Raw genomic sequence first — 16158 nt, 5'->3', positions numbered from 1 at the left:
AGAGATAAGCTGCACACAAGGGACAGTAACTAAGATAAGGTCAAGGTTTCTTCCTGTTTGGGCTGTACTCTTAATTGAATGATTAATTGATTTTATAGTAGACATGTATTTGCACATAACAGTGAATAATGAAGGAGCTTTGCACAAAGTCATTCGCTATCTATTTGCATAATGTGCCTGAAAGGAAAAAAAGAAACAAAAAGGAATTCTGCAGGCAAAAGGAAACACTGGGAAATTATCCCCACAATGGCATCTGCAGCAATACCCTGCCATTGCAAATGCTTTAGCAAGCTCAGCCACCTGCTGCATGTTCCAACATATACTGTAATTTGCTAGAGTCCTCATCTCTCATTTCCTTCAGTGTGACCCTGTGAGCCCATTGTTCCTTTCCTATACCAGCAGAGAAGCTCCTAAAGATGATTTCTAGCATGGGATAGTGCAGATCTTGCTTCACATCTGGCAATGTTTTATCCAATGGTCTGTTTCAGAGTGTGTCTGAGGCCAGAAATTCTTTCAGAGGTACAGCTTTGACAGGGAGAGGGAGCAGGTGGAGGACCATTCCTGAGCTGAAAAGTTTTGCCAGGAATGGAAGAAACATACTGACAAAAGAATATCACCTGAATCTGACCTGCACAGGGCTGGTGCTATGGAATAGAATTCTCTCTTTACACATGCCTCATTTGCGCTGCCGGAAAACACACTCTAAATATCCCAGATGAGAAGCTTCAGAAACAGATAACAAAGTTCTGTCCACCTGTATTTCTCTTTGTGAGAATAACGATCCTCCTATCTCTATGAACAGTTGTTATAGCCTTGACCCCACATTCTATACACAGAAAATGCTTTTGTAACAAAAATGAGACTTTCTTATATCACACCATTTGTTAACAGGGTTCACTGAACCCACAGCAGCCTGATGCTGAAGCATGCTCAACACTAACAGATTGAGAAAACTCAGGAAAGCTGACTGACATTTTGTTGGGCCTTTTTAATGCTAGATAAAAAAGGCACTGATGAATTCTTAAAGGGTTAAATATTAGAAGTGACAAGACCGTAAGTTTTTTCTAGCAAGCACCTCTGTTGATGACTTAGTTCAGCAAAGACACAGATGATGCTCTATATCTGTGTTTTCCTGGAGAAGATTTCTTCCCTCTCTTCCTGTTCAAGATTGTTAACAAAGCACGGCTGTTGTGGAGCAGAGCTGTTCCAGCCCCCAGGAACACATGGGAGACCTGCACCCCCCAAGCAGGGGAGCACTGAGCTCCAAGGAAGCAGAGCTGTGTTCCCATCCTATTTGGCATTTTTGGCATTGAGGGTTTCCTGTCTGGTTTGGCTGACTCCCATCCATGAAAGATGGCCAGCAGCAAACTAATGTGGCAATATTGCTCTGGAAAGCTGCTGCTGCCAGGAGGACTCACTTATGTGACACAACTGATGTGACACAGAAACATCAAGCTTGCTGTTCCCATTAGTGGAATCTCTCCTTGGCTTTCCCACCCAAGGTCTGACATCCCGGAGCTGCTGCTCCCTTGAGGACGGTCTGTACGTACCAATGAGCTCCTTGTTCCGGACGTCTAAGGCCATGTTCCTTAAGGCAGTGGCCACAGATGACACCACTCTGTCGTTGTCCATCCTCAGCAGCTCCACGAGGATGGGCAGCCCCTTCTCCTTCCTCACGGCAGCGCGGATGTAGGCTGCGAACTGACACAGAAGCTCAGTCACCCACCAACCCTGCACAGCACTGCCACTGGAACTGCCTCGGGCTGGGCTGGGACTCTCAAGCATGCTTGGTCCTTTCCAATAAAAGATGACACGTTTGATGTGTGCTTTTTCTGTGATTATAAAGAGATGGCTCTTTGCCATTTTTCACTCATTCCTCTTACAAAGAGAGAAAGTATCTGAATAGATGATGATTATTGAAAAGGGAGCAGGGGGGTTGGGTTTTGCTTGTATTTTTTTTTAATACCAATTTTATAATGGTCAAACTGAAAAGGGCTTAGCTGGCTTGCTGCAAGCAAAGGAAGCAATTAATGCTTGCTTTGTTTTTAATTTCTCCATAACAAATACATGACACAATATAGTGTTCTCATGTGCTGCTTTTGTAGCACATTATATATGCAATGGCCAGAATGTATGGAAATAAATAATGGATTATGGAAATAAGGTAAATTTACTTGTCCTGGTCTTATTTCAACAGCACCTCCCCACCAGAATTCACAGCTAGAAACCTGAAAATTGTTTTGATCTGATAAGATCAAAACATGAAGCTGGAAGAAGCTTTTTCTGTTTATTTAAAATAAATGCCAGTTTCCATATGGCTCTTATTGCCCCTGCTCTTTGCCAAGGCTCTTCACTGTGGAAACATGACTGCAGCACATGAGCACTAATGCACAGACAAGAGAGGAATGCTCAGAGGCACACAAGAAAATGGCACGTCCCCCCCAAACACATTCCAGGGTCTTACAAGAAAAATCAGCTGGACTACAAAGAGGAGGAGGAGCAGGAATTCCCTTACCTTCCAGTTGCCTGCAGAAAGGTTCTGGAGTGATCCTGCAGAGCCCTCCAGAGTGGCTGGGTTGGAGCTCTCTGCCAGCAGCGTCAGGTATGGCTTCACCACCGATGGGTGCCAGAGCATCTCCACTCCTTTAGGAGACTTGGAAAATCCCGGGATAGGGCCAACTCCATCCCACTGAGAAAGGAACGCAGATTTGTAACCGGACAAAAACTCTGTATTTTCATTCCATGTAGGGCTGTTTTTGCCAAGCTATGTCCTTCCCCACCATGAGTCAAACCCCATCTGAGGTATTTGCAGTACATTGAAAATACAAACCTGATCCTCCTGGGAAGTTTTTTTTTTCTTCTTCTTTTTCTTCCCCCAGCAGCTTGGCTCGGAGTCTTTGCTGGGTGACTCTTTTCCCAACAAGTCATCCAGTTCATTTATTCCCAGCAGCCGTGCCTGAGGTACCTCCAGTTCCAAGCGGTAGGAAAGGTTCCTCAAGGTGCACACACAATTCTCCACTGTCTGAACCAAACCAGAGAGACACCATGTCACCAGTTCTTCCTCACACAGACACCAACCAAACCAAACCAGGTCAGTAGAGGAGAAAAGGCACTGGGAGCACAAGTGCTAAACCCTAATGCTGGGCCTGGGGCTGTTGTTGTGGCTGCTTCTCTGGGAAAATGCAATCTCTCTCAAATCTGACAGTATTTATAAGAGTGGTCTCTGCTATAGTGGCTTATTCTTTAGTATTCTGAAAATGAAAAGCTTGAGAGCTTATTACTGTTTTATTAAGAAACAGATACTGCAACACTGCTGAAAACAAGAAGTGACCCTCTGTTACACAGCTGAGTTTGGCTGTGCCTCAGTAACCTGGGGCTGGGAGTGATGCCAGTTGAGCTGAGGACATCACCGTGCTCAGCTGAGCTAAACAAAGCCCCAAGATCAGACACACAGTTTAGCACTAAAGTATCTGTACATGAGACATGCACACACCTTGCTATCATAATCTGAGGTGTTCACACAGGTGTGGATCACGTAGAGCAGAGAATCAACCAGTCCTTCGCAGGACCGCATCTGCTTTCGTGCCTCTTCCCCAGCGGAGCTCAGGTTTCTGAAAGTTGGAATGACAAAGGAACATAGTGTATGCAAGGATATACAGATAATCACTTATTAGGCAGTCTGCAGAAGGTTTTTATGCAGCTGATTAGTAATTGGTTAGCAACTCTTAGTGACTAACTTGGTAATTTTCATATTTTTCTATTAGGAAAAAAAGGACAATTGGAAAAGCTGTCTACATGATAGAACTCTGTAATTTATAGACTAAAACAATTCCTTTGTCTTTACAATACAAGAAAGACCTGCTGGATAACATGATTACTCTTTAAAAGGGAGTATTCTAGAAGAGCAAATACCTCAGGCATCCTGTTGTATTGCGCAGAACAAGGGAAGTCTGAAATTTAATTTTATGATCATCATCAAAGGAGGAGCTGTTCCATCCCGAGTGGGGCACTATCACAGTGTTTGTCAGCGTGGACAGAGCATCTCTAATGATTGTCATCTTCACGGCATCACACGAAGACAAGTTCCAGAGAACCCCTTAGAAGACATTTCCAGAGCAGAAAAGTCAGCAGAGAATTGGCAAACAAACATGAAGCAACACTGACAACTTAAAAGACATTACTTTAAATATGTGATGTGATTCTAGAGCAGGCAGAACATGGACAGCCAGCATCCAGAAAGGAGGAAAGCAAGGTGAACAAAGTGAACAGTGAAGGAGGGCATGGCTTTGGTTTGGTTTTTTGCCAATGATAAGGATGGTCTGCCCTGACATTCCTGCTACCTGGCACCATATACCAGGGATGTCAGGTGCTGAGGAGCAGAACTGAACATACAAGAAGGGATATAAAAATCCTATGGAAACTTTCTTCCTGGAAACTACAGCAACAAGTCTGGAGCATGTCCCATCCATCCATCAGCTGCATGTAACTGCTATCCATCTTTTATCCTCGGGCAGAAATCTCTAGTCCCCTGCCTGGCAAAGTTTCTATACATGACATTCAGACACAGAAGTATGAAACCTGATGTAAATTAACAGCAGAACTGTATATACAAATAACCTACTGAACAGCACTGAATCTTCTTTGTCATCATGAAACACAGCTTAAATAATTTTTCTGAAGGAGTCATCCTTGATTATAATTCAGATTAAATACCATACACATTTACATAGTTTGGATCCATCTTAAGAATTCTGCAAGATCTTATTTAAAACTGTTGTCAAGAAAAGATAAAACAAAAGACAGTAATAAAATGAATGTTCAGAATCAATAAAGAAATACCTGCTGTGTGTGCAGGAGACTCATATGAGGGAAAATCCACCTAAGTGGAGCTTTAGTGCAGCTACCTCAGCATTTATTTCTCCCAATGACTCTACACTCTGTGCTGTTTTAACTGATCAAGATAAGTGTCCAGAAAAATACATTGCCTTACAGCTCTCTGCTAATTTCCCTTCCAAGCTTACCTGTCACCAGCTCTTTGACCTCGGCATCAACTGACTTCCTCAGCAGCCGCAGAAGGGCAGGTATCCCTCCCACGTTCTTCATGGCTATTTTGTTCTCATCAGTGGACTTCCCATAAACGAGGTTCCTCAGCGCACCACAGGCATTCTTCTGAACCTCCAAGACTCTGTGATCCAGGAGATCCACCAGGTGCTTGATACCTCCTAGCCTACAGACCTGGAAAGTGGAATGTCAGGACCATCAGCACCCACTGATCTCACTCACCTCACACTACAGATGTAAAAGGCTTTTGTTTTTATGAGAACAGTACTTCCCATTCTACTTCCAGAAGAAACAGCTGCTGAACCTTATTGACTTGATTGCTACATGGGACTGAATCTCTCCCTCCACCCCACTGCAGTGGCTGAGGGTTGTTTTCAGACACTTGCTGTGTGCAGAGAATTGTTATTGCATCAGTTTTGTTTCCAGTTTTAAAAGTAATTTCCCATACCCAAAATATGCTTTTAGGGAACATTGGAAATAAGAGCTGATTATCACTGTGATCATCACCAGATCATCAAAACTATCACCTTTTCATCTCCCAGCAACAGTGAATTATATGGGCTGTCTTCTTACAAAAGTTGAACCAACATTTTATTAACATAAATAAAATTTATACTGAAAATAACATCTAGCACACACACACAGCATGCAAATGAAAAGGCAAAATTCCCTCAAATCAACAGGTCACAGCTGCTTCGCAAAACCAGCAGGTCTTTGAATGCAAAGTTTCAGGAGATTTCAATAATAATAATCTGAATGTTCACTCAGATGTATTCTGCCCCCACATCACAATGGCATAAACAGTTTCCTCCATGTTCCTCTAGGGTTGGGCTCCTTTCCTTTGCCTGACAGCTCACTCATTCCCTATGATGCCTTAAAACACCTTGATAAAAACCACTGAAAGCACTCCAGAGCTCCTGCTTGTTCTTGTCTCCAGTCACCAACAGGTTACACATAGCCAGGCTCTGGCAAACCCACTTTAGAGTTCTGCTGGATGACAACTTTAAGGCAAAAGATTTCCATAGAATTTCCATGCAGCTCTTATGACAGGAAGAATCTGAGTGTGCATAATTACAACCCCCAGGCACTTCAATATTAGCATCCACCTGGTACACACAGGAACACAGGAGGGTCACAAATACTGTGTCATGATGAAAAACAAGGGAAGAGGCAAGAGGCCCTGGAAGAGCAGCGCAAGCAGCACCTACCTCTGTCTTCACCTTGTTATCCCCAAAGCAGAGGTGCTGCAGATAGGCAGCTGCGTTGGCCTGCACCGACGGGAACTGGTGCTGGAGCATGTGAATGACCTCGGGCAGCTCCGGATCTCGCCACGCAAACTCCCTTCAGTGGGCAGCACACAGAGAGGAGGCATTACTCACAAAGGATGGGCATTTACCAGCTACAAGTACTGGAGCATCTCAACGGATTTCCAACAATTCAGTTTTGTTCTGGAGTAAGAGGGCCAGAAGGAAACCCAGGTATAATGGGAAAGCAGTGGGTCACATCACCCTTTAGTCTTCCAGCTGGAAAAGGACACTATATCCAGTGTGCTTCTGTTGGCTTATGGACCACACAAATACAAATAATCACTAAGGTAACACCAACTCAAACATTTCAATCTACAAAAAATCTCACAGAAGTTAAATATATAATGCAGAAGATACCCCCTCAACAGTGCTGCCTAGGGGCATCATTTCTGCACAACATTTTTCTCTCAGTGCTTAATGTTCTCCCTAGGCAGAAGCCAATTATACCTCAACAAAACCTGCACATCCTGAAGTGTTATTGTCAGAATCAGATGCAGGATGTTTGCTTGATTTGAGTTATTCAGGGATTGTAAATTTAAAATCATTAAATAATATCTCCTCCATTAAACCACAATGATTTTGTGCAGACCAATCCTGGAAAAGGCATGAAACATGCCCAGTTTGCAGATTTAGAAACATAGTAATTAATATTTGCCGGGCCATTTGCCTTTTGTAAAAGAGAACTGGAGGGGGATAAAGTAGTATCTTAAGTTTTCTCAGGGTCAAAAATCCAAGTAAACAAAAATCTAAAACAAACCCAAAACCAAACTCCAAAAACAATCAATGAATCAAACAAACAAACAAGCAAACCAACCAACCACCCCACCAAAAAACCAAAAACCAAACCCAAAATAAACAAAAATAGAGCAAAGTATGTTCCAAGAACAGTAGCTGGGCAGCTGTTCCAAGACTGATGCTGGCCTGGCCATTCAGGTCTCCCCAGGACTCCCAGTCACACAAAGGGGAAGCTCAGGTCTGTGCCCACTTTGAACCGCTCAACAATTCAGAGCTTTATTTTCCATACTAATGATAGGAAAACCCAAGGGGAAACTGGCTTTCTCATACAACTAGTTGCTTTCCCTCTCATTCCAGAGTGGTGCTTCCTAACAGCCCCCTCTGAGGCTGTGTAACATGCTCCCCTGCCACAGCCAGGTACGCTCATCAGAAACTGGAACAGATTAAATGTGAGGTAAAAGCTATTCCTCTGTAATAACTATTCCTCTGTAACAAGTTAAGAAGGTGCATCAGCAGTGACAACTGAGTCAGAGTTTCTTTAAAGTTCCTTGCTATGAATGGGAAGCATCCCTGCTATAAGTAACTCTTCTTGCCACCATACCAGAGCAGGCAGCCTCCAAGCTTTACTACCTAGAGGTAAGACTATCCTATTAAAATAATTTGGATGAATGCACCATTCAGTTAAATGAAACTAGTTCTGTCTCTTGGTATCTATTAACAAATAAAATATATCAATTTCCACTAATAAATAGAGTAACAAAATCCATTAAAGCAGCATTTTCATTGCTGAGCTGACAGGACTGGCCCAGACTAGATAACTGCCCGGTGCTATGAGCCTGCTATAGATGGGAGCAGGGGAATGCAACAGAAAACTTCAGTCTCACCATCTCTGCTTGAGGTTTCCTTGGAGCCCAGCATGTCCCCAGGACAGCCCTGGAGGCACAGCTCAGCCCTGCTCCTCCAGGATGAGCTGGTTTCTCAGTGAACCAGCAATCTGGGGAGGGACTGAAATTCCTACTAATTCCAAATCCACACCAAATATGCACGTAAGTCCTTCCAAGCTGTGCACAGCCTGGGCTTTGGTACTCCCAGGTTAAATACAAGGTTTTAGTGCACAGTGTCTAGAATAAATTACAATGATGATACTACACTTGTCAGAGGCTCACACTCTGCACAGACATGTGCAACGTTAAACCAGTAATTATTGCAGAAATATGTGTGTTCACTTTCAAAATGGCACATTTATAAATAGTTTTAACACTTTGTTTTGAAATTTAAGCAAGTTGTTCATAAAAAATTAATTCAAATAAATTAGGTCTGTCCTTTTGACTTTTCAAGCCCCAATTCCCATTCATAGAAAGAGAAAACTCACTGCAGTGTTACAGGTTACTAAAAAATATTTTCAATAATCCAGTCAAATCTCATAGAAGTTGTGTTCCCTGTAATAACTTCCCCACAAAAACAAACATGAAAGAAAAATGTAATAATGAAATGTGTACGGGCTGTTTTTTCTCACAGCAAGAAGCAGCCCGTGTTCCCTGTTTTGGCAATAAAGTAATTGATTATGACTCAATAAATACTGTGAGCATTTAAATGAGCCGGGGCTGACGGGCCGCGGGCGGGAGGGAGCTGCGCCCCGGCTGGGCCCTGCGCAGCCCTGGCGGGCACTTGCCTGGGGTCCTTGTGGATGCTGTCGATGGAGGGCGAGCGCGTGGTGCCGCCGTCGGGCGCGGGGTGCAGGCGGCCGTAGCCGGGCTCGGGCAGCCGGAACGGCACCGCCCGCAGCGGCTCCGCCAGCACGGCCGCCGAGGGCAGCCCGTAGGTGTTTCTTTGGTATGTGAGGGTGCTACGCTGGCTGGAGGAGCGCTGCAGGTTACCCATGCCTAGGATAAAACAGCGTCAAACCAACCAGGTAACAAAAGGTAACAAGTGCCCGCTGTAGAGAAGGGGCTACACCTACTTAACACTGCAAGCAAAAAAACCATCAGTCTTGAAAATGTGTACTGTGCTCCAGGTTGCAAGTTGATGCCAGATTTCATGGAGCAATTCCTCAGTGTCCCATGCAAATGGAGAGAGAGGTTAGTTACAGAATGAAAGGGTTGGTGGGATCAGACTCGTGCCTCAGCTTCCCTCAACAAGTATTTAAAGTAGGAAATGCATCCCATGCCAATAAGCAGAAATCTGGGTGCAAAGTGTTTTCAAAGTTCATAATATCAATTCACCAACTGTACCAAAAAGGAAAAATAAGTAAGCAAAAATGCGTATTGTTTATATGATAGTCTGCTTTTCCTAACTACACTTTCCCTGTAAAAGGTAACATGTGGATCATTGCAAAGACGAAGCTGAGTGGTTTGGGAACAAGAACATGCCTCTTCCAATCTGAACAGAGCTGATGTGGTGGCTCTTGTTCTCCCAAGGAAAGTGGTATTAAGTAGACAAGTAAACAAAGAGTTCCAGTTTCTAGCTATGCTTCTTCATTGGCACATCCTGACAAACTCCATTTATTCCAGGTTGTGGAAGGCAGGAGAATTGCAAAAACTGGTTGCTCCTTCAGCACTATTATCTTGGTATTGCAGTTATATTAGCAAACATTAAAAAGGCATTTTCAAGTGTGGGAAAATATGGCATATGAATCGGACAGTTCTCTATAAATAATTCTAGAGAGTTACTTAACTAAATCACTCTAATATTTTAAGAGTTTTTGGAAACCACTATACAGATTATTAATCAACCTTAAAGAACAAACTGCATTGCAACATGCATTACATTTCTCTCTACAGAAAATAAATCCTAATACTAATCTAATGCCTATACTCTTCATATTACATGAGTGGCACTTCTATGAGATACTAGAGGAATATTTTGGTTTCAATAGACAATCCTCAGCTGTAGCATTTACCCTTATGCTTTGTTGAGAAGTTGGGTAAAACAGTATTTTTACTGTGAAAGATGCGGTAGGTAATTTTAGTGGCAAGCTCTTGTTTTACTGTATTGATGAATAAAAAAACCCCATGAACCAACTCAATTCTTAAGAGAGAGATGCATAGAGAAGGCAAGAGAGGAAGCAATAAATTCTGTGTGTCATGAATACACTTATCTAGGATGTAGCTGTGCATGTGCTATCAAACAGAAAACACTCTGACCCCAGGCTGACAGTGATGTACAGCCCCAAGCATTCCCTGCAAATATCACAGGAGCCTTTTAATTCCTGCAGGTTATTTTAAGTCCTTCAAGCCTAGCCTGTGTCTCCATTAATGGACCCCCTCTAGTTCCTCCTCCTGCACTGGCATTCTGTGTGTCCCCGCTCCCCGTGCCGGCCGGGGCCGGGGCCGTCACCCACCGGAGCCGGCGCGGAACAGGGCGGCCTGGGAGCCGTGGTGCAGCTCGACGGTGCCGTGGTTGGGGCTGCGGTACACGGGGCTGTAGAACGTCCTGCCCTCGTAGATGGGGGTGATGTGCATGTCCGGGGACACCGCCGAGCGCAGCTCCTGCCCCAGCTGGCTGTGCTGGCTCGCGTACGAACTCCTCAGCCCTGCAACCAAGCACAGGGACATGCCCGTGTGGCCCATCTTCAGCAAAGCAACAGAGCTCTCAGGACTGACTCTTTCTTCCTTTGGCCACGAAAAGGCGTTGTTTAACCTACCAGTTACAAAGACTTATTCATTAAATTTTTTCCATTATTAAATGGCCCATACTGAAAGGCTTGCTGACAAAGCAGCATTTCCTTGACCAAAAGTTTTGTCCATACACTAACAACTTGAAATTTTCCAACTTAATTTTTTGGTATCATTTACAGTCTAAACCACAGAGAATAAAAGCTGAGTCAGCACGCACGGTGCACAGATTCAGCAATAACAGGGTAAGTATGGACCTGACAGAAATCCTGTCGTGACAGAGGGCACAGACTAAAGGGGTTGTAATCATGAAACTGAAACAGTCTGCAGCAGTAAGAGCAAACATCTGCTTGATTGTGGCAGCAGAAACGTAAGCACATGGAGAAAAAACTTTATAAAGGTTTAAATAGCCCATGATGTGAGTATATATAAACAGCTACGCTGCAGCTGGATTAGTATTTTTCACCTTGCTATATATTTAATATTTCATACAAAATATATTCAACTTTGTTGACTTCAGCATTACCACTGTGGGCACTAAAGCTTTGGCAGTTATCAAAGCAGCAGAATATGTGAAATGAGCTATGCAAGGATGATGAAATGATGGAGATTACAAAACAGCTTCAAAAGTACAATGGAGTAGTGATGTGTAACAAAATGTACCCTTTGTCTGTGTATTCTCCTCCCCTAAAATCCCAGACCTACTCTGCCAGTGACTGCAAGGAAAGCTTTGGGCCATCACTAAGAAAACACATCTACAGGTGGTGAGAACAGAGGACTTGGGCAGGCAAAGAGGGCAGCAGGGCCTTTCCCATCAACCTCATTCCCAACCCCTTATCAAACTGGCATATTATTAACTCTTGCAAACTGAAGCGAGGGAGAAGACACATTTTATCTTTTACTGAGGAATGAGATCATTTTGGAGTTTCCTGCACTATAATGGTTCAAAAGAAAAAACAGAAGTTGACATCTGTTTCAAAGGGCACATGGTCTAATTGGAAAATCACCTTGTCTGTGCTCATTCAGATGAAGGTCAGAACAAAATCAGTAACACACATGTTAACAAGAACTACCTCTCAGGTTAATAGATCCTACCTTTTAGGGCTCTATTTTAAGCTAGTATTAAAATGGTTACCCTATATTTAACTTGAAGTATGAGATAGTCTAGAAATGTCAGTGGAAAAAAACCCTAATATTCAGTGGTAATAAACTATATATTTTAGGAAAGAACTGGAAATAAAATTAGTTCCAGGCTAGTATGCGTTACTTTACATTTAGCTTGCACACACATTTTAAATGTACTTTATCTCTGAAAACGCTGACATGACTCTGTAAGACTTAGAATTTCATTTAGCAACTTAAATCATAGGATTTAATTCAATGCATGGCTAGCAATTAATAATCATAAATCCAGTATCTCTGAGGAACTTGCGACTGACACAATGTTTGACATCAGTATGTACAAGTGACCTGACACCAGCACCGCAATTGTGCCCCAGTGCTGCTACCACGTTTCCTCCACAACACCAGGGCTGCATTCTGGGTTTTCTACAGCTGCGGTCTGCGCCCGTTACTCACCTGTGAGGCTATCTGGCCGTGGGGGCACCATCCTCTCATAGATCTCGTACTGCTGTCCATACGGTTCCATGTCATGAATTGTCCTCTGCAGCGTCGTCCCCAAGTGCTGCGGAACTGCTGTCATGCCGGAGCGCTTCGGGGAAGAGGATCCCAGCTGAGTTTGGGATGGAGAGCCCACTCTGGTTTGCACATCAGCAAGGGCGAGAGGAGAGCCGACCCTGCCTGCCGTCGGGTACGGGGCGGTGCCGCCGCCGGGGTTGGCCTGCCGCGAGGTGAGCGAGCCGACGCGGCGCACGGCCGAGGGGGAGGCCGGTCTGTGCGCGCCGTACGGGGAGCCCGCCCGCTGCACGGGCAGGGTGGTGGATGAGTACGCGTGCGAGGGCAGGGGCCTCTGCTCAGCAATGCCGGGAGAGCCGTACCCGCTCCCCAGAGACGTCCGCAGCGACCCCCGCGACGGGGACATGCTCGTGCCGACCATGTAGGAGGGAGACTGGGCTCTGGATGGCACCGAACTGACCCGTCTCATCACACGGTTGGCAGCGGTGTTGGCTGAAGGCTGTTGGAAATCAAAAACATTTAGAGTTTCATCATTTAGGTCACAGAGAGGATATTGTTCTCCTGTAAGATGGAGAAGTCAGCAGGAAATGCACACAACGGTATATACAGGCAGCTGGAGTCTAGCTTCTATCCTAAACCTAATTCCTTTAAGTTTCACCGTAACTTTTCTAACCAATGCTTCTTAGTATATAAAATGACAATTTAACATTAAAAACCCACCTGTTTCTCATTCTCGTTTGGCTTGCTATGTTAATCTTCACCTATACTTTCCTTCCTCACTACTCAACCACTCTGGAAACTCAGGAACAGTAATGCAAAGAGTTCTGGTATAATCCAGAAATATTCTAACAATTACTGTCATACTATCATTCCACTTACTGAAAAAGGAGGGAAAAGCTAGAAACCATAGAATGTACAGGAACACAAGTAGCATCTTCCTTTAAGAACTATGCTTACATATAGGCTAACTTCTAGGAAGGTTTTGCCCCATTTCACAATGAATTTTGAGTGAGTGATACTTTCTTGATATGCTAATAGCAGTGTACTGTGCAGTCAGGAGTGCTACTTCAGCTCCTGTGAATGACCCAGATCACACGTGCTGATCCCAGCCAAGGAGTCTCTGCTGCAAGCCATTTCCGCTTTGTAACCAGTGAAAGCATTAAACAAAAACTAATTTGGTAACATTAACTCCAGCCCATACAAAGGGGCCCAGCTATACAGCTACTGTCTCCAACCCTGCCCGTGCACAGCCAGAGGCGCACAGTGCACCGGTCAGAGTACCTGGACTGACGTCTGCCCCTCGGCGCGCGAGCTCCTCACCGCATCATGGTTGTTGAGGGGTCCACCAAGGGAATGCTGCTGTCTGAGCTCTGCCTTGTTCAAGTTTTGGCTGTTATGGAAACTGCTTATTTCCTGGTAACCACTGTCAGAATAAGAATTCATTTGTGTTGAACTTCTTGAGTTACCTACAGACCCTGTAAATATGAAGCCAGCATAAGAATAAAATCATCTAACAAGTCCACCAAGTATTATATAACTTTATTATTTTTTGCATTCATAACTATATTGTGTTTTTATACTTTCAATACAGAAATATATTCTAATATTTAAAATGCACACAACAGACCCTCACTTTCATGGAGAGATGTCTGCTCTGGCGAGTAGAGGGTCCCTTGCTCTGCTTCTGTCCTAATATCATAGGCATTGGTGTGAACACCCTCTGACACCTGGGGCTTGCTTACACTGGTGGGCGGAGGATCTGAAAGAATAAATTGTTTAGATAAATCCAGTGTTTCATATGCAAGTTTCCTGCAATCTCAATAATGATCATTTTCTCATACATACTAATGGAGGACTTACACCAAACAGAATCAGTTTACTTGCAGACAGTTATCATCTCCCAAACACAATTAACAGAATGTTAATATAAATACCTGAGAATTTTGTTAGATGTAGCTCTACAACTCTAATTTTTCAAATATATGTTCCAACCTATATTAATGAAAAATTAATTGATTATCTAGTACACTCTGCAGAATAGAAACACTGTGCAACTGTGCTGCACTGCCCAGTGGATAGCTATCCTTGTTTAAGGACCTGTAATCAATACCTCCAGATGTAAAAGGCTGAGCTGAATTTCATCCCTGTTTATGTACTATGAACAGTAGTTGCTACAAATTTCTAAACATATTTTTTACTTAGTAAACTAATATCTAAATATATGCCTCTTAAGCTAACTTCAGTTCCAAGAATGCCAGCTGAACTGTACAGACAAATGACAGTGTTGTAAGGAAAGGCAAAGGAGGCACAGCAATGATGAAAGGAAAAAGTTAAAGAGTCTGGAAAAAAGGACAAAGATGAGGATACTGAATAAACATTATTTTAACAGAAACACGAAGCATTCAGTTACCATGTTAAGCAGGCAGCAGAGATGCATTACAGAACCACAGAATGGTTTGGGCTGGGAAAGCGCTCTGAGACCATGGAGCTCAGCTGCTCCCCCAGCACAGGGCCACCCCTGCCCCATGGTCCCACAGTGACACATCCACAGAGCTTTTAAATCCCTGCAGGGATGGGGACCCCGCCCTGTCCTGGGCAGCTGTGCCAGGGCTGCACAGCCCTTCCATGAGGAATTTCCCCTAATATCCAAGCTAAACCCCTCTGAGCAAGCAGAGTAGGCAATGGATGTTATGTTTAAAGGTAACACCTGAAATGTAAATTCTTGCTGCAGAAATCCATGAAAGAGCCTGGTGCAAATCCAATGGGAGCGTGCCAAGGAGCACCAGCCCAGCCCCAAGGATTGGTTGGTGGCCTTGGTGGGCTCTGGGCAGCAATGCCTGATGCACAGAAATACTCTGGCTCTTGCCAGTGGCTGCACACAAAATGCTGGTCTCTCACTACCTGCATAATGACCCATAAGGAACATTCATACTAAAAATGTTACTCAGCAATTGCTATTATGAAGAAGGGTTGAATGCTAGTCAGATTTTTTAAAAAATCAATAAATCCTAGAAATCCCAGGCAGTCAGCAGTTATTTACCAGTAGTACATTCTTAGGTCAAAACTAGCTTGTAAAATTTGAGGCTAGTTATTTTACTAGAATAGGAATATTATGATCAAATTTAATTAAGATTTAATAAGAAGTGTTACTACACTTCCATTACTTTAATCATCAGTATGCCTAGAAATGATCCAGAGAACCAACACTGCCAGAACTGACTTCCCAGCCTGTTACACCAGCTCAACACCAGATGGTAACAGCCACCAGTGGGTGTTCCATGTTCTTCGGAATAAAACATTTGGAGGACTTGGACATTTACATTAGGATTACATCCAACTTCAATACTTTAATCTTTTTGTTTATCTAATACAAGGCCTATTATCTCAGTTACTGGATATTACATGATACTAAATCAATGTCAAACTGACAATCAGTTTGGGGAGAGACACAGAAAGAATAAGGCCCAATTGTGCTGTTCAGTGCAGATGTTCCCAGGACAGAGGTTTGAGCCCAATCTCGCTCCCATCACACACTGCCCACCAGGCCAAAGCCTTCATAGGGCTAAAAAATAAAGATTGTTTAGGCTGTTTAACAAAGGCAGAATGCACAATAAAATGAATTGTTGTCTTTCTATCTGACTCCACTACCATAAAACAGGAGGAATGGCCTGAATAAAATAATACCCTTCTTATAAATGGCTGATCTAATATTCTATTTATAAGCATCTGCAAAACAACATCACTTTATATTTCTGTGAAAAATTCTGTATAATTCCACTGATGCAGAAAGCAATTACAGCTACAGT

At 43.5% G+C, this 16158-nt stretch overlaps 1 protein-coding gene across 1 annotated transcript in view; it reads right to left on the bottom strand.

Annotated features, from left to right (window-relative positions):
• PKP4 (plakophilin 4) overlaps positions 1–16158 on the bottom strand; it is a 67550-nt gene that overhangs the window by 6818 nt on the left and 44574 nt on the right. The window contains exons 6-17 of the mRNA XM_071435584.1: positions 13980–14111; positions 13634–13827; positions 12296–12851; positions 10444–10635; positions 8772–8986; positions 6270–6398; positions 5022–5235; positions 3913–4096; positions 3494–3611; positions 2831–3022; positions 2516–2689; positions 1551–1701 (exon numbers count right to left, since the gene is read on the bottom strand). Of these exons, the coding sequence (XP_071291685.1) occupies positions 1551–1701; positions 2516–2689; positions 2831–3022; positions 3494–3611; positions 3913–4096; positions 5022–5235; positions 6270–6398; positions 8772–8986; positions 10444–10635; positions 12296–12851; positions 13634–13827; positions 13980–14111 (2451 nt within the window). The remainder of the gene's footprint in view (positions 1–1550; positions 1702–2515; positions 2690–2830; positions 3023–3493; positions 3612–3912; positions 4097–5021; positions 5236–6269; positions 6399–8771; positions 8987–10443; positions 10636–12295; positions 12852–13633; positions 13828–13979; positions 14112–16158) is intronic.

The sequence above is a fragment of the Agelaius tricolor genome, unplaced genomic scaffold (assembly GCF_023055355.1).
Source record: "Agelaius tricolor isolate 1412-34295 unplaced genomic scaffold, bAgeTri1.0.p SCAF_10, whole genome shotgun sequence".
NCBI lineage: Eukaryota > Metazoa > Chordata > Aves > Passeriformes > Icteridae > Agelaius > Agelaius tricolor.
Note: the sequence above shows the minus strand (reverse complement) of the source record. Positions and strands in the feature narration are given on the sequence as shown.